A 19,357-nucleotide genomic window follows, 5' to 3' on the forward strand; every position below is an offset into this window, starting at 1 on the left:
TCTTAAATGCAATTTGGGATAAATGTAAACAAACCCGTGTTTTCGAGCAGGTACTCGAATCTAATTCTAGCTTTTAGGCTAAAATTTTCTAGACTGAAAATCGCAGGCTAGTTTTTTGTGTGGTTTTGTATGGATTGTTTACATGATTTCAGCCTCCAACTGTCAAACTCCATACAAAAAACTAACTAGAATCGTGAAGGCCCCCATTGATCGTTCGCCATAAACTGCCAATTTATTTTTTTTCTCAGCTCCTCCGTTCTTTGCATGCTGAGGAGATTTCTCTCACCGAAAATGCTGTCAGTCGCTGTCAAAGCATGCTGTCAGCTTTTTTCTCAGCTGCAGTCTCGGTGTATGTAGAAACGCTCTCACACATCTGTGGCACTGTGCGAATTAGAACTTCCCAAAAGTCGTTTCCGCCATATTCATATAGATTTGGTTGGACCAGTTCCGTCGTCAAATCGAAAGCGGTACTTACAGCCAGATATGTAAGCTGAAACAGTCGCTAAAACATTTTGTGAATTTTGGAAATCTCAGTTTAGTGTTCCAGAAACAATCACGACAGTTCAACGACAAAAATCCGATTTGTTCGTGAATTGACACGACTTCTTGGGGCTCTTCGTATTCGTACTACGGCGTACCGTCACGAAGCTAACGGCCTTGTAAAATGTTTTCATCGAACGTTAAAAACGTCGCTCACCTGTGTCGATTCGAAACGATGGTGCGAAAAGCTGACGTTGGTCCTGTTTGGCTTGCGAACAGCTAACGGGAAAGATATCGATTGTTCCGTCGCCGAGATGACACACGGACAGCCCCTGCGAATTCCTGGCGATTTTTTGGACCTTCGAAGACGGAAATATGTCATTCAGAGTTTGCCTAACTGCTTTACCACACCTAGCAACAAATCGGACCGATCAAAAACTCGTATTATGTCAAACGATCGGTATTTGTTCCGAAGAAGTTGCAAACGGGGTTTTGTGCAAATCAATTCAGTTTTCGGCATCTTACACACCCATTCAAAACAGGGATTTTTCAAATATCGTAGGTCATGAAAGGTACATGGACAAAAAAATGAACGGTGATAAACGAAGAATTTTCAACGATTGTATCAAACCAACCATCAACTATCAAGAATGATGGAAGAACAAAAGTTACACCATCCGGTCACCGGGTTCGGTTCTTGGTGAAACTGAGAATGACTCTGTGGTGGGTTGGTTATAGCAATATAGTAGTTCTAATCAAATAGGGTAAATGTACCAACAGTGGTGCAATTTGTAGTGGTACCGATGTGTTTTAATGGATTTAAAGTGTCAGAAACGACAATTTCTGAATATTTTAACACATAGCAATTGGAATATGTTTTATCTTCGCAATCACAACCATTTTTACCATGAAACACATCAAATTTACGGAAAATTACATATTTTTGTGATTGCTTCGTTGTACCTATAATGGTGGTATGGTTCCTATAGTCGTCGTATTGTGTTCCTATAGTGGTGGTAAACAAAGATGCATCAAAAACGGTGTATAATATAAATGAAACTTAGTTTCGAAGCTGTTTTCGTATGAATAGCAACGATTACTATATATATGTCCTCATATTTAAGTAATCGATCATGCAGGGTTAAAACCGGGTCGTACTTATCTGAGGAGTTTTTTTGTACGTCAGGTGTCCCTCAGGGTTGTGTGCTAAGTCCACTTCTGTTTTCTTTGTTCATCAATGATGTTTGTAATGTTTTACCTCCTGATGGTCATCTCCTTTATGCGGATGATATCAAAATCTTTTTACCTGTGTCTTCTTCTTCTGATTGTCTGAGACTTCAGCATTACCTCAATGCATTTGTTCATTGGTGTTCATCCAATTTACTTCGCCTGTGTCCCGAAAAATGTTCTGTTATTTCTTTCTCTCACTCGCTTTCTCCTATTTTATTTAACTATACTCTCTCTAGCGCTTCCCTCTCTCGTGTTATGTCCATCCGTGACCTTGGTATTATACTTGACTGTCGTCTTAACTTTAAACTGCAGCTTGATGAGGTGCTACTAAAAGCAAATCGAACCCTTGGGTTTATCTTACGTTTTACCTCTATTTTTAGAGATCAAAGCATCCTAAGAATCCTGTATTGTGCTTGGGTAAGGCCTATTCTTGAATATGCTAGTATCATCTGGAATCCTCCCTCTATTGATGGCTGTTCGAGAATTGAAAGCATTCAGCGCCTCTTTACCAGGATTGCCTTTCGTCGTTTGTTCGGTGCTGCCTCACTACCTCCCTATGAAACGCGATTGCAGTTATTCAATCTTCACTCTTTAAGCTTCCGCCGCCAAGTGTTTCAGGCTTGTTTTATCTGTGGCTTATTACTTTCTGCTACTGATGCTCCTGATTTACTCTCGTCCATCTCGATGTATGTTCCCTCTCATTCTCTTCGTCCACGTGATCCTCTGTCAATTGAAACACGTCATATTCTTTATACTTTCAATGACCCTCTTCTGTCCTGTTTCAGGTTGTTTAACCACTTTTACTATCTCTTTGATTTTGACTCCTCTCTCAACTCTTTCCGTAACCGTATTTTTTCTTCTAATTCCCTTTAATTATTCTCCTTAGTTTTCTATTACTCTCTTTTTTTTTTTGTTAAGTTTATGATAGTCTCTACGCTCTACCCTTGTTTTTTTTTTCTTTTCTTTTTTGCTAGGTCAAGACTAGGTTAGTTAGGCTTAGTTTTTCATGAATTATTTTGTTTATTTGTTAGTATTTAATTAGTTTTAAGTCTGTTATATTTAGCCTTGATGGCGGATATTGTATTAAATAAATGAAATGAAATGAAATGAAATTACTGCCATAATGTTAGTTTCTTGCGGAATTTGATCGTAAAAAATGTATAAATTTGCTTGATGAAACTATTCACTAATGTACTGCATCACACCTGTCGTCAACCTACACCCGGAAGAGTGTGCTTGATTTGAAGGTTGTAATGTTTTATCAATTTATCATTCAGCCAGATAAGCGAATTTTGGCCTGTTTTTGGTAAATTACCTACGTAAAAATCATTTCTGTTGCTTATTTTAGTGAAAACAGTACCTCATGCCAAAAATTTTCTCGAAAAAATCTAAAACGACCTGTATTTATTGATTTTAGAACTATAACCACTATAGGAACATGCCTGTTTTGTGTACCTATAATGGCACTATGGTAAAAACACTTAAAAATGCATAAATATGGTAAAAAGGCAGATAATTTTAGTAAAACAATAACATTACATAACAGTTATGTTGAAAAACTAATAATTGCGTGGTTATGTGGTCGTTTAGAACGTTAACAGAAAAATGAGTTTCGTTATGAAATCCTAAGGATTTTGGAAAAATGTTGACCCATTTCACAAAATAATGGATTTTTCGATCACTAAGTAACGGAATGGCCTCATTTAAATTTTAAACCCTTTGTAAAAGGCTAGAGAACATTTAACACTAACTTAAATAACTTAATTACTTTTAATTTGCCCTATGAACCGCATTTTAGAGCAATAGCACCACTATTGGTACTACCACCACTATAGGTACATTTACCCTAGCCATTGGTTAGTGCAAACGAGGTTACACTGAGTGTAGAATAAATGTAATTGGTCTTAGTTTACTCTAATATGGACGTCAAACGATGCGTAAACTTTGGCGTAAACTGGATTTCAGCCATACAACAATACAATCTTTTGGCAGGAAGTTTACGCTCTCCCATACAAATCAAGCGTAAACTTTTTGAGTTTACGCCTCGTGTGACGTCCCTATATGAACTTATTAAACCGTCTTACACTGCTTCTAGACGACCAACTTTTGTACCGTGACAAATATTCTGCGAGCTCTTTGTTCTAAAACAACATCTCAGTTATAGAACAACATCAGAGGCAACCGTGATTGACACGGGTTTGTGAATTTTTCATAGAAAGAAAACGCTCGCGTTTAGCGACATTACGACCGAAGTAAGCAATACATTCGTGCTAACACAAGGACGGTTTGACAGATAGAAAGTGTCGCAAAAAATTGTCGAGGAAGATTGTTTGGGTCTAGAAGCAATCTCTCTCACATTCTGAATGCGCACCGCTGATATCAATAAGGACAAAGAAAACAATCTCATAGCAACGTGTTAAATATATGACTGAATAATCAAGATTAAACTACGGCCTGCAAGACTGCTGAACGAAGATGTCCACAAAAAGTATTTTTATATGATGGGTTATTGACCAATGTGTTCCATAGCATACCTGATCTGCAACTTCTTCAGTCTTTTCTATATATTGATTGGGTATATTCATTGTTGATGGTCGTTGACAGCTAAGATGTTTTTGTTAATCAAATATGTGTGATGTATTAATCTTCATCCACTTATTCCAGATTTTTTCAATTGCTTTGTGGATAAAATGACACGCTGGAGTTTAAGTTATATTTGTCCGCAAAGAAATCCGAAATCCGAATGATTTGTAATAGCTATCCAGTTAAAGATTTGTTAAACCTATTGACAAATGAAAAAGTAACACATTAATATGAACTTATTTTATATTTATTGTCCGATCCGGAATACCATCTTACCAATTAATATACGAATGTGAATTTATTTTTAATTAGCCCTTAAAGAGATTTGTATAATATGGAATTCATTTACTATACAAAATAAAGATATTAAAAGAGCTCAACCGTGAATTAAACAATACATACTACTTTTTATGTTACACGTTATTCAGGAAAATAACCCAGCATTAATCGAAGGTGTAAGGCTAACAGTGTGATGTGTAATTATTGCAGTTATTGCAATTTTTCTTGTACTTCCGCATTTGTTGTCAAAACTTCAACATTATCGTTCAAATAGACATAGAGCGAAAATGTCACGCGCGAAGAAGCCTGAAGCGACAAAAAGTAGCTCAATTTTGCAAACAGAGCTACTCGTCTCGCGTGACATTTCTGCTTCATACAAAATAATAAAATTATGATGTTTGTTTACGAGCCAGATTAATGCCAAACGCAAAAATAGATTCGAACGCATTTTAACTTATTTTTTTAATGTTTTCAAACTTAAATCCAAAGTGGAAAGAAAGGAGGTGTCGTCGTGTAGAACAATTGGGTATCGACCCAGGTGACAACTGTTCTACATTTTTAGCTTAAACTCCTTGCGAACAGCTCGATTGAACCCATTGCCTCATATGAACGCTTGAAAACATGGGTGTGTGAGTGAACAACGATGTGTTGAAGCGTTGAAGTTTATGTCAGAACTTCGGTAGAAGCCGGACAAACAAGAAGCTTGCAGTTTCGTCCTCGGTGTTCAACAGCCAAAACACTGAGTAAAAAGAAATAAACGATCTATCCAGGAGCATCAGAATAGCTGAGAAACGCAGGGAAAATAACAAAACAACGTGAAAGAGTGTTTTATAATAAACTTGTTGTTTAATATGGATTGAACAGTACGCATGTTTTGTTTTGGGCCGGTAGCTTGTGCACAACGTGATGACATTTCTCAAAATGGCACCAGAAAAAACGCTTCACACTGACGTTTCAACTGTTATAATAAGCTTAAACTCTGCAATATCGCTTGCTCTTTAAGCCAATTTTAAGCCTGCTCTTTAAGCTTCCAGCAACTCGAAAAACGCTAACAATCTGCTCGAAAATGTCACTTGGGGAGGCTTTTGAAAAAAGCACAAAACCAGGATCGACGGCAGTTGTCAAATGCGACAAATGTTGCTGGTATACGAATATGATAAATTATTTGTTTAGCACTAAAAATTTGTATTTTGCATCCACAATCCATCAATCGCCATTTTACACGATATAATGCAATTGCTGCCTGTAAACAAATATCGATGGCTAATGTCGAACTGAATCTCAAAATGACAACATGCCAAAGGCAAAGAAGACACCTCCTCTAAATTCCACATTGCTTAAAACAAGTTGCTTGACTTAGTCTAAGGAGCTACTTCAATCTACGCGGAATGAAATTTTGATCTATGTTTTGTCGCGCGCGAAACAGTCGCGCGTGATATTGTCGCTCTATGTCTATTGGAACGGTTACGAAACGGTTTGAAAGGTTGCGATTAACCCAAGATGTTTTAATACGACAAGGTAAAGTTGTTCAGAGCAAAATGACAGTTCTAGACTTAATATAACCAAGGTGGATTAAACATATCAGGTGGTGGAAATGGGCTAAAGGCGGTGGCAACGTTCATCGGATGCGATTTTATCGGACGCGATTTATATGGGATTTGAGAGATAACGTCGAACGTGCGATTTCGTCGTCCGACGTTATCTGTCAAATCCCATATAAAAATTTGACAGGCCGTCCGATAAAATCGCATGCGAAAAAGCGTTGCCACCGCCCTAACTCTGTCACATGGTTGCCTAAAAACAACATATTCCAGGCAATCGGGCTACCCGAGTAGCCAGCGACTTTGGAAGCTTAAAACTTTTGAATACGCATTCCAATATCGATGAAATATTCTGAAGCAAAAAAAAAAAATTTGATCTCGTCGGACGCCGCATCCGATTTTATCTGTCAAACTAAATGCGGGGTGTTTTGTAGAAACGATCTCAACTTAATTTTTCACAATCGTTATATTATTAAAATCATCCAAATAATTGCAATATGATACGAAAAAGCGTTTGACAGCACGTGCAATAAAATCGCATGCGATGGAGCACAGACACGGGCCTTAATCGGGACCGAAAACGGCCGCAAAAAACCATGTACAGTGGAGCGCCGTTTATCCGGGCTTCTCGGGACTTGAACTCGCCCGGATAAGCGAATAACACGGGTAATGAGTCAAACGATTGTTTTATTACCGATTCCGGATTAGATTTTGGAAAATTTTCTTATTTTCTGATAAAAATAACCCAGTTTTCGTTAACTTCATGTTTGTCCAATGAGAATATTTGAAATTTGCCATGAATTATAGTGTTTATTGTAATGACAATGTGCTCTTATAAACGCTTTTTCGAATATCCTCCTCATAACGCAATGTCACCTTTGTATTGAGCTGTCATTTCTCAACAGCACGGATAAACGGAAAGCCGGATAAAAGGTACCCGGATAAACGGCGCTTCACTGTATTTTGAATTTCCGCGTATGTCGAATCTCGTGTTTATCGTGTTGTCCAGCCCAAATATCACTATTTTCGTGTATCGTAAGTCGAGAATCGTAGTCGAGAATCGTAAGTCGAGAACCGTGTAACTCGGAAACAGACTGTACTTTAAAAATTGTCACAGCAAAAAGGCTCTAGTAGTTGTGGGAAATGTATGTAACACGTGTTTAATATTTTTTTAGATTTTTTTATTTTAATTGAAAATACAGGCTATCCTCGAGATACACGGTACCTGTTATACGCGGATTCAAAGATACGCGGTTTTCTTAATTTAACAGTTCTGTGAGAAAATTGTACTGCTTTGACACATCAATTGTCCAATGTACAACATTTTCCCTTTTGATCAATTGATCAAAACCATTTTAATGGTTTAAAACTATTATATTCAGTTAGAATCATATCAAATAATTAATTAAGTGGCTAAAACCACTACCTACCAGCTCGTACTTTATAGCTGATTTAAGGCTGTTTAACGAAAAATCGTTCCGATGTCGTACTTTGTGGCTTATTAAGAGATAGACGGTACTTTGCGGAACTATGGAACTTTTTAACAGGCACATGGCACTCTTTGGAACTTTGCGGCTGATTAGCACTATGTGTAGGGTTCATGATGGAACTTGAAGGCTTGTTAAGAAAGGGTACTGAACTTGGTGGAACTTTATAGCTTTTTAATGCATGACATCGGTACAAGGTGGCTCTTGTCAAAGTGTCAAAGACGCACGCCGGCAATAATCTCATTGCTGCTGCACAAGTTAGATTCGTTAATTGAAGAATGAATAATGAGTGAAGTGATTGTGAATTATCAGTACATTGAGTAAAATTTTGTGTAATTCATCAATACAAAAGATTTAAAAATATCTTCTTCTTCTTCTCTGGCTCAACAACCGATGTCGGTCAAGGCCTGCCTGTACCCACTTGTGGGCTTGGCTTTCAGTGACTAATTGATTCCCCCCCATAGCAGGATAGTCAATCCTACGTATGGCGGCACGGTCTGTTTGGGGATTGAACCCATGACGGGCATGTTGTTAAGTCGTACGAGTTGACGACTGTACTACGAGACCGGCCAAAAAAAAATTTAAAATTTAAATTTAAAGATTTAAAAATATACATATCCCAAGCGCCACAGATTAAGCTTAAACGACTGGAAAATTGAATATCCATAGAAAAAAATGAAAGCTCCACAGCTTCATTGGTTTGATCAATAGATGGCGTATTACAACTCATCATTATATTGCTATCCTTTTCTTGCAATGTGTTTCGAAAAGTTTCATCTTATCATGACCTAAATAGCCTTCTAACTTTCCGAGCAAAAATCTACATGAATGGTCGTGTGGTCAGATACGTGGGTACCAACACCAACGACCATTACTCAAATCTCACTTCCTTCAGTGCTGGTGGTTTGCGTTGGAGTTTAGTATTTAAACAAGCGTATCGCCGTTCTAGTTCTAGCGATGCATAACTTCAATGCGAAACCATACAACAGTACAGAGGAAATGAGAAAGCTCTCCTCCAAGCAAGGAAGCTGAACTGGTTGGGTATCCCACAAAAAGATGGCGCCACCAGCTTTTTTGCTATTTTTAGAATGCATGAGTCGTTTGCCGTCTGCTAAACGAAGTCTTTCTATATTCCGTTTAGGTAGAGAACTTAAGTCGTTTAGAAGCCGTTTAGTGGTCGTTTAGTGGATTTGTGGCACTTGGGATGTGATTAAACGAAACAAATCTTGTTGTTTATTTCATCGATGACGCTTGATTGAAAATAAAACACAAAGAAAAATAATCCCTGGCATCGTGGCATAAGGAAGCTGCTCAGGCGCTGTTTGAAAGACGAATTAGGCGAATTAGAGCAGCGATCTTTAGCGTGTCAAAATGAGCTGGTTAAGCAATTCTTCCTAATTGAGAACAGTACAGAGGAAATGACCCAAGTGCCACAAATCCACTAAACGACCACTAAACGGCTTCTAGACGACTCAAGCTCACTACCTAAACGGAATATAGAAAGACTTCGTTTAGCAGACGGCAAGCGACTCATATATTGTAAAAATAGCAAAAAAGCTGGTGGCGCTATCTGTTGGTGGGATACCCCAACCAGTTGAGCTTCATCGCTTGGAGGAGAGCTTTGGTTCGGTTCAACTCCTCAAATCAAATCAAAACTCCTTTATCTTTTTTATGGCTCATAGAAAAATTCTAAAATATTTAAAAAAAGACGTGTAACATACAGTTCTCAAAGCTTTTGGAGCCATTTTGCTGTAAAAATTTTGTAAAGTACTGAAAAAAATATTTTTCACATTTTGTAATTATTTTCAAAAAAATCCTGCCAACTTTGAAAAGCTATAACTAAAAAACGGTAGCGAGTTGAACCAATCTGTGCACAGTTATAGAAACTGCATAAGTTTGTTTAATTTTCATCAGAATATTGCACCAATATTGTATAACGCATTCAAAAGTTATAAGCCTCCAAAGTCGCTGGCTACCCGGGTATCCCGGTTGCCTGGAATAGGGGTATTGGAAAAAATAATTCTTAAAAATAGTTTAATTATACTCCAAAAAATCTACGAAAAATTTCAGACAAAGATGGCTGTGCTTCACACAAATATACAAAATTTCAAGTCAATCGGATTCCTAGCATCAGAGAAATGATGAATCAAAATCGATTTGGCTACCCGGGTAGCCGGTTGCCTGGAAAAGGGTTAAAAAGCTATGAAGTTCCACCAAGTTCGGTACGCTTTCTTAACAAGCCTTGAAGTTCCATCATGAACCCTACACATAGTGCTAATCAGCCGCAAGGTTCCAAAGAGTACCGATTACTAGTTAAAAAGTGCCATAGTTCCGAAAAGTACTTCTTATCTCTTAATCAGCCACAAAGTACGACATCATAACGATTTTTCGTTAAAGAGTCTCAAATCAGCTGTAGAGTTCGAATTAGTTATTTGGGTAGAATTAAGGGCCAATTTGTTTACAAAGAAAAAAAAATATTTTTTTTTTTCAAAATTCCAGAAAAACTGGGTTTAGAAACTGCAAGAAGATGCAGCTTAGATAAAAATATCATGCAAACACGATGAGCAGATTAAGAGATATTAGCAATTGAATCCGCAAGGGTGAAATGACCCATACAAAATGTGTGATCCTACTATGGTAGGCGGTCGTAGAACAACATGTACAGTCTATTCCCGAGTTACACGGTTCTCGACTTACGCGGATTCGGAGATACGCGGTTTTCTTAATTTGACACATCAAATGTCAAATCAGTGCAATTTGCTTCAACACTTGTTCAATGCAGTAATAATTTCATTTTTGCTGTTAAATTTAATCCACTTAAAAGCCAAAAATATCATCATGTTTTGCACTAATCGTATCAAATAAATGATTAAGTGTTTACAAATACTAAATTGAATAAAAATATCGAGTAATCAAATGTCATTTGACTGAAAATCTCGAAATTCGACTTACACCCCGCTTGGCAATATGTCGCGCGACATCCATGCTTGAAATCGATGCTTGTTAACATTTTATTGCAAGCATCGTGAGTGTCCCAGCGTGAGCGCTGATCGCACCTCCCCTCATTCTCAATGCCGCGTTTTTGGTTAATCCTCGCTCCCACCCTTTCTTTCCTTCTCCTCAACGGACCCACCATTCCCGCGAGCGTAGACCGATAAAAAAATTCCAGGAAATTCCGACAGTAAGTGTGCAGTTTTTTATTCACAGAGCTATTCGGGAATATTTCAATTCTTGATGGCGCGTACTGGCGATCAAAACGTTGGCTGCTTGCTCCACCGATGGCGCGTGCTGTTGGAAGAGAAACACTTGGTGTTTGATGTGTTTGCCTGAGGAATGAAAGATATATCGAGCATTAGAATGGTGAACAAAACTAGTACTGTTTAAAACTTACCGATCAAGAAGATATTTTAAGTTAAATGGCGACTCTGTATGCCCTATCCATCTCCTTTGATCTGTTATCAGAAGCTTTGGTGATGAAATAGCTACGTGTGATGGAAAATAATAGAAGAATAATCAAACATTAAAAGTAGTACGATTGTTAGAACACAAACATCATTTGGAAGATTCTTCTTCTTATGCATACACTTACCCGTAGATCATGTAACAAAACATACTGCATTTACGCCTGCGTTGACATCTTTCACGATTAATTTAACCACTTTTCTATTATCATTTAATAATTTTCGCTGCATCTACCGGCACCAATCCTTCCCAAATGAGATTTGCATTCGTTCTGGCAATGAGTTTCGAACGATCACAACACAGCGCGAGAGTGAAGAACACAAAGTAAATGGCACTATGTACAAGTGTTGATCATATGGACAAAATAAAGTATAATGGTATTTATTTTACTTCAAATGAATTGATTTTATTCTGATTTAAATTTCAAATATTGTTATCAGCCTAGTTGTGAACGTTTAAAATTTTGATGAAGTGAATACATCATTACCAGATAAATGAAACGACAATCGGCGCATTTTGACCATATCGAATTATGACTGTCTTTCACACATAGTGTCATCTCTTGCGCTTCAGGGTCTCACGCTCAGAGCAAAAATTCTCCCATCTTCGCAACGGTGGGAGCGTTCAGCTGTGGAGGGCGGGAGGAGTGCGAGTGTGTGTCTCATGCACACAGCGAAATTTTGGTCAACACCTCAATGGTGGGAGCGTTTTTCCATGGGATGGGGTAGTGGAGTGCGAGTGTGTCGCATGATTCCTTCAAAGCTAGGGCCAGGGGTAGCGAGAGGCATCAAAATGAGTTACTAATACTCTTTGCCAAGCGGGACGGATATTCGAGTTACGCGGATTCCTCGGGAACGCACAAACCGCGTAAGGCAGCGCTCTAGCAGCAATCGAACACAACATCGAACATGAGAAATATATGGGATTTGACATGTTCGATTTGATAAACAATAAATAAACAACAACAACAACGCCGGGTAACTCGAAAACAGACTGTATTCTTTTGATCGTAGACACTACGGTTAAATTCTTAATTTTGTCTGGCTAGGAAGTCCCAATTAGCGCGTGGCCAAGGAGCTGAAAAAATGTTGAAAAATTTTTAAACTTTGTCAAAATTGCTTGTCAACTGCAAAAAAGAGCTTTTCTCGTGGCCGCACCAAAAACATACACAAGAGCGACAGAAAGCTCCAACATCTGAATATCATCGATATTTTGTTTCAGAAGCACGGAATAAGTACATAAATCAATTAGAATCATGCATTTTAGCATTATTATCATAACAATGGGTCACAACTGCGCCAAATAGCTGTTTGTTTACGCTTTTTCACGAACGTCAAATTTTGTCAACTTTTGTCAACTTTTTTTCCTGGCTGCTCCAGGTCACAAAATTTTGACAAAAGCTCAAAAAAGTGACAAAAGCTCACATTTTGAAAAATTTGTCAGCATTTTGTCACTCCCGTGGCCTTTCGCTTAATGATGGTGCCCGGCAAACGCGATGACAATTATTCTTCAAAGTACATACACCTTGGTATTTTTTACGCATATGTCAAAGTGACGTCTGTTCTACAGCAGCATGATTATTTGTTGAAATTTTCATGGTGTGTCTGCTATGTGTTCATTGTATCTTGATTTTAAGCTTATAACACCATGAATAAGGAAAAGTTCTAGTCACAAATTCGCTGTGTTGCTTAGCATTATAAAGTGCTGTTGCGGAAAAACGTATAGATACACAAAATTTACATAAACACGTTAGATTAATGAGAAAAAATGAAGACCAAAGCAATTAATAATCGTCATTCGAAATCCTTAGTTTATTGGATCAGGCTTTTAGTATTTTTTGCCTCTATCTGCTTAAGTTTAAGTGCGTCCAGTGATCCCTACTCAATTCTAGGGGTACATAAACGAGCATCCATGCAGGACATACGTCGTGCTTATAAACAATTGGCAAAAGAATGGTAAGTGATGATACAAATCAATCGCAATGAAATCCCAGCGATACCAAAGAGAATACAAAATTATGCAAAATGATTGATTTTTCTACAGGCATCCTGATAAATCCAAACATCCCGAAGCTGAAACAAGATTTGTAGAAATCAAACAATCCTACGAATTGCTATCAGATTCGGAACGTAGACGAGCCTTTGACCAATATGGAATAACAAACGAAGATGCAGTTCTCGATCATAATCGTCCAGAATATAATAATTACGGTCGTTTCAAGGACACATTTGAACATTTCTATGGAGCACATAACTTCAATTATCATGATCAAGATATTAGCTTGTATCATCGCCTTTCAATTACCACAAAATACTATGAAACCAACATTGTACCGAAAAGTCGTCATACACCTCAGATAATCATGTTTTACGCCGATTGGTGCTTTGCATGTATGAAAGCTGCAAATTCTTTCAAAAAGTTAATAGACACGCTTGAACCATATGGAATTACTTTTGCCACTGTTAATGCCGGCCACGAAGAACAACTTGTAAGAAAAGTCGGTGTACACTCGCTACCATGCGTAATTATGGTGCTAAATGACCATAATTATGTTTACAAAGATAGTGTTTTCAATCCACAGCACGTTGTGGATTTTATAAGACAAAAAATGCCTTATAAATTATTGACACCTGTTACAGATAATACGCTTGACAAATTTTTGAACGGATGGGTTGATAATCGGGTTCGTGCTCTAATTTTAGAACCAAGAATGCAACCACGACTACGTTATCTTATAACTGCATATTACTTTCGCGAACGAGTAGTATTTGGGTTTGTTGAACTTAACTCTAAAGAAACTGCATACATTCAAGCTAAATTTAAAGCACATCCTGAACTTGATACATTACTTATTTTTAATGAATTTCCGCCTCAACCAATTGCGACGGTCACAATGTCTGATATTCCTTCAACAACGTTGAACAATATTATTTCACTCAACAAATATCTCATACTTCCACGACTTTCATCCCAAGACATGCTGGAAAGTGTATGTCCAGCTGAATGGAATCGCCCTCGTAAAAAATTGTGCGTTGTGTTAGTTACTGAAAATACCAGATTGCATGATGGAGCACGTACTGTAATGCGTAAGATAGCTTTAGAATCTCTTTATAATCGAGAGAAAGTACGGTTTGCTTACATCTATCAAGAAAAACAGAATGATTTCATCAGCGCTTTTTCAAAACACAATCAATCGAAAGAAACACTGCTGCAGATTATTATCTTTTGGCGTCGAGATACCAAACATATTCGTTATGAATGGGTCGATCAAACTATTCTCGAAGCAGAGAAAGTCTTAGAAAACGACACACACGATCAATATTTCAACAATACAAAACAAAAACTGGATTCAATAATTCATCGCTTGCTACGATCCACGGAAGCGCTTAGTTTTGAAACGGAAGTCAAGGTAACTATGCTAATTTTTAAGAGATTTTATGAAACTAAAACGAAGAGTTATTAACCTATCCAGTTATTTGCCCGAGAGAGTCTCGGACAGTGCTTTTGTTCTCCGTTCCGATTCAATCGTCGCGTGGGGGGAGGGAAAGGGAGATAAAACTATGATAATGACACATTTTGCACATCATCATCAAACACCAAGTATGAGTCTCTTCGTCCGTAGGGCCCCTATTGGGCACCGAAGTTCTCGATGATACTACTATACTCACTGTTGTATATGCTGTATATGCCTACCATCCACAGGGCCCTTAAATTGACGGGCCGCGGCCGCTCAGTCCGTGTACAATTATGTCCACTGCACTTGAGACGTATTTATATTCAGACGTGCTACTTCATTTGGCCCGAAATAATTTTCTATGTCGTCGCATTCATTTTCTTCGCCTCATATGGAGTCTTTTCATAGGGGATCTTAGCTGGAGCCGTCCGCGATATCAAGTGCGAAGGTTGCCTTAAGCGTGATGACGTTCCGTAAACAACTGATCCCGTTGTCCTGTCAATTGCTGCGGTAGCAGGTAAATGATGGTACGCTTGCGAAATCAAGTAAAAATCCTATATTAGCAGTTGAAACTGCTCAAACAAACCTGCTGATAACTAGATGAATAACCCTTGTTTTGGGATAATTTTTCCTGCGGAGCAGAGATATACCTATATTCTTTATATTCTTATATTTACAATTGTTTGCACAAAACAGTATTAAAATCCCTTTAACTTAATTTTGAAAAAAGTTGGAACTTTGCGGACGGCTCCAGCAAAGATCCCCTGTAAAAAAACTCCATATACATCGACTCCAAACTCCATCGGAAAAATCAATAGGACCACTTATCAATTTATTATTCACTTATCATATTTCATTACTTAAAGTGAATCAATCTTTACCAAATTTTCATAAAAGCACTATTAGAATGTTTACTTTAAGAACGTTTTATGAATGAATGGTTGTAAAGTTTGGTGAAAAGTTGAGAAACAAAAAAGTTATGATAAGAAATGTAAAAATAACCCAAAAATCACGCGCCAAAATAATAGGACCAGTTCAGAAAATTTTAAAATAATTATCATTTATTATTATTAAAACACAGTTTTTGATGTTATTGAGTTGTCGGATAACTTAACTTAGATTAGTGAACTAATGCGTATACATTTTTTTTGTAGAAACGCTTAGCGCAGTGGCAATTCGCTGTGTCTTTAATTAACATGCTCTAATTTACTAATGCGAGATTACGGCACTCGCTTGAGGGTTTTTAGCTCCCTTTGCACTGAGAGACGAAATAGTGGTGAGTACCTTCGTCTATGGGTATAAAAGCACGTCACAGCGCTGGATCGCTTACACTGTGTTCTTAGCCGTTGCCTAGAACACTTCATACGATCAATTAGCTCGTGTATTTTTAAGTGCACTACTTCAAGCGCTTGATTGAAGGAATTCCAACGATGGGCCGTAGTGCACACTCCACACAACAACAGCGTTTAGATATCAAACGTTTGTCCGCTGCTGGGTACTCCCAGCGAAAAATCGCGGAAATACTTGGCCGATCCAAAACATTCGTGTGTAACGCGCTGTATAGCACGGGCACGAAAATACCAACGGGTCGGCCACGCAAGACATCCGCTAGGGATGATGCTCGGATGACGCGATTGTGCAAGGCCGATCCTTTCAAGTCGGCCAGGGCAATTAGGGACGAGCTGCAACTGTCTGTAAGTGATCGGACAGTGCAGCGTCGCCTATTTGAAAACAACCTGGTCGGCCGGAATCCCCGCAAAGTTCCGTTGCTTCGACGGTGCTACGTTCAAGCCCGGTTGCAGTTTGCTCGAGAGCACTACGACTAGGCAGGTGAAAACCTGAACAAGTGGAGAAATGTACTGTGGTCGGACGAGTCCAAACGAGTCCGGACGAGTGGTCGGAACTTGGTAGGTTCGGATGGGAAACGCTTTGTGCGTCGTCCAAAGAATACCGCCTACCGGCCACAGTACACTTTAAAAACCGTGAAGCACGGCGGAGGCAACATAATGGTTTGGGAATATTTCTCTTGGTACGGTGTCGGTCCTATCTTTTGGATAAAAGATATCATGGACCAACACCGATACTTAAACATCATCCAAACTGTCATGCTGCCTCATGCAGAGTGGGAGATGCCATTGAAATGGCAATTCATGCATGACAACGATCCAAAACATACCGCAAAAGTGGTTAAAAAATGGTTTGATAAAAAAATTTACGTCATGAATTGGCCTGCACAATCGCCTGACCTGAATCCGATCGAGAACCTGTGGAAGATTGTTAAAGCTAAGCTTTCACCGGCAGGTTCTCGAACTAAAGAGAAACTGTGGCAGCATATAGAGAATGCAAGGTACAGCATTCCACCATCGATTTGGTGGAATCCATGCCTAAAAGGATGCGAGCTGTCATCCGGAACAATGGGCATGCTACCAAATATTAAATGCTGCCAAGTTAGCCCAGGATAAGGCTGTTTTGTTATTTTATTTAGTTTTTCAAATGTACGGGCTGGCCACATTGCGAATTAAAAGCCGGAGCTGTGATTTAATAATGATAAATGGTTAAAATATTAAAATTTTCTGTACTGGTCCTATTATTTTGGCGCATGATTTTTGGGTTTTTTTTTTAATATTTCTTATTATAACTTTTTTGTTTGTTAACTTATCAACAAACTTTAAAAGCAGACTTGAAGCCAACATCCGAAAAGTGCTTTTATGCAAATTGGGTAAAGATTGTTTCACTTTAAGTCATGAAATATGATAAGTGAATAATAAATTGATAAGTGGTCCTATTGATTTGTCCGACTTTGTAAGGAAAAGCGGGACAAAATAGGCATGTGGGGCAAAATGGGGGCCTTCTATTTAAGAATTATTTCACTACAACTATACATTCAAATGCTCAAAATGTGTTCATTGGATTGGAAGATTCTTTACGGCCAAGCTACACGCACCGGACGACATCGGACGATGCCATAAATCTGTTAACTCTAACTGAGAAATCTCATACCAAATCGGACCGCTGTGATCCGACACGGCCTGGCCCGACGGGAATTTCTTGTCTGCGGTCCTTCGTTTTGTGGCATCATCCGATGTCGTCCGGTACGTGTAGCTTGGCTGTTAAACACCATGTAAATTTTATAACCCTTTGTAATGCGATGTGGTAAACTGGGGGCGGTCCCGTGGTACAGTCGTCAACTCGAACGACTCAATAACATGCGCGTCATGGGTTCAAGCCCAGAATGGACTGTCTCCCCATAGCAAGGTTTGACTATCCGGCTAGGTGGTAAATAATTAAGTCTCGAAAGCCTGTATAGGCCGGCATGTCCGCGTAGGACGTTACGCCAAATAGATGAAGAAAAAGAATGCGATGATCGTACAACTGTACCTCGAGTACCGTCGCGGTGGGTCAGTTTTTAAAAACTTTGTTCGAGCGGACTTTCGACACTTGATCGTCCAGGCGATCATAGAAACATTTAGGAGGTTTCCCTTACTGGAAACGTTCGAGATTAGAGGCCTTACCATGGGTAGAGGGGCATAACTAAACTCTTTAAATGAGAAGTCGATATATGTTGGATGGGCATAGTCCTATCCTCACAGTCCGAACGAATGTGGTTTGCCATGGTCGGAATTGGTTTTATTTATACTCAAGATAAGTTGTGGGTTTCGTACATTTGGTTTTGTAATGTGTATTTGTCCTAATTACAGGGTTTCACACTTTATCTCAAGACCGCGGGACCCCTTCCCGAATCTGTCTTAGACAAAGCCAAGATTGCGGTATGATGCTTGAAATCGTTGATGATACCTGAAAACGTTGATGATACCTGAATTCATTGGATGCAATGCTGAATCTGCGGCACATTTCTCGAAACACACTGGTCCGCGCCGAGGACATGCGGTCGAATATTTTTTTACACGGATAACCTTTGTGTAGTTTACTGTATTGTGAAAGAAGGTTTCAACTATTGCTGCTAAAGAATGGATGTTTTTGTCGCTGAGCTTATAACTTGCTATGCGTTCTCGGTTCACCTAGTTTGTTGCAGTAACGCCTGATTTGCTTATTATGCGTCTTTCGGGTGTTTTCAAGAAGTCTGTCACAGATATGCTACACCTTTAATTACAAATAAACCGGGTATGGTGTGACTATTCGTTCTTCCTTGCACACGTCGTTTGTTATTCATCTCTCGTGAAGTTGTGGTCGTGTCGAATTTAACTGTGGATTTAGTGAGCGATCCCAATTTTTGAACAGAACTGATAATGTTTGTCCCCTTTAGCAATTTTCGCCATCGCCATGTACTTTGGCATTTTGCATTTTGGTTTCGGGCCTCTACCTTCATTCCTCCCGGGCGACTGGGTTCCCACTCTGGCACTGATGGTTGATTCCTGTATCTATTCGTGTGGTGCATCATCAGCGTCGTGCGAGTAATAGCATGATGCATGGCTGCTGTTTAACAGGAAATCCGTTCTTCGTAGATTTGTATGCTTTCTCCTGTGACTGGTTGGTCCACGACTTCCGGTAACCCTTTTTTAAGGTTGTGTGATGACATCTGTTAATCAACAATTGATAGCAGATGAAAAATATCTTTGCCACGGGGCAAAGTCTTTACACGTTAGTGTCATGAAGCTAAACCACCAGAAAGCAATTTTTGTAAAGCTTTTTTTTGTCGTTTTTCATCAGTTGTAAGCGGATGTTTTATATATCCGAAGTTATAAAGAATGCATATTTAAATAGCATTAGATCCATAGTAACCAAATTAGATCCAACGCTTGAGAATGCGTTCGTTCTATAAGCCGAATTCGCACACGAATTCGAACGCGTTGATACTATAATCTCTCTCGACTAATCGCGTG

The 19,357-nt window shown here is 38.8% G+C and overlaps 2 protein-coding genes and 1 long non-coding RNA gene across 3 annotated transcripts in view; 1 reads left to right on the forward strand and 2 right to left on the reverse strand.

The window, feature by feature from the left end:
• LOC120951900 (surfeit locus protein 4 homolog) overlaps positions 1 to 4,772 on the reverse strand; it is a 38,826-nt gene extending 34,054 nt beyond the window's left edge. The window contains exons 1-3 of the mRNA XM_040370905.2: positions 4,696 to 4,772; positions 4,570 to 4,607; positions 4,245 to 4,492 (exon numbers count right to left, since the gene is read on the reverse strand). Coding sequence (XP_040226839.1) covers positions 4,245 to 4,295 — 51 coding nt within the window. The 5' untranslated portion in view covers positions 4,296 to 4,492; positions 4,570 to 4,607; positions 4,696 to 4,772. The remainder of the gene's footprint in view (positions 1 to 4,244; positions 4,493 to 4,569; positions 4,608 to 4,695) is intronic.
• A 6,001-nt stretch (positions 4,773 to 10,773) lies between these two features.
• Positions 10,774 to 12,536, reverse strand: LOC120951936 (uncharacterized). The gene is made up of 3 exons (XR_005751227.2): positions 11,190 to 12,536; positions 10,992 to 11,082; positions 10,774 to 10,926 (listed from the first exon to the last, which is right to left on the reverse strand). It is a non-coding gene; the product is annotated as an uncharacterized LOC120951936 (long non-coding RNA).
• An 88-nt stretch (positions 12,537 to 12,624) lies between these two features.
• Positions 12,625 to 19,357, forward strand: part of LOC120951927 (dnaJ homolog subfamily C member 16) — a 53,549-nt gene continuing 46,816 nt past the window's right edge. Inside the window, exons 1-2 of the mRNA XM_040370939.2 lie at positions 12,625 to 13,017; positions 13,106 to 14,471. Coding sequence (XP_040226873.1) covers positions 12,830 to 13,017; positions 13,106 to 14,471 — 1,554 coding nt within the window. The 5' untranslated portion in view covers positions 12,625 to 12,829. The remainder of the gene's footprint in view (positions 13,018 to 13,105; positions 14,472 to 19,357) is intronic.

Source organism: Anopheles coluzzii, chromosome X (assembly GCF_943734685.1).
Source record: "Anopheles coluzzii chromosome X, AcolN3, whole genome shotgun sequence".
Lineage (NCBI taxonomy): Eukaryota > Metazoa > Arthropoda > Insecta > Diptera > Culicidae > Anopheles > Anopheles coluzzii.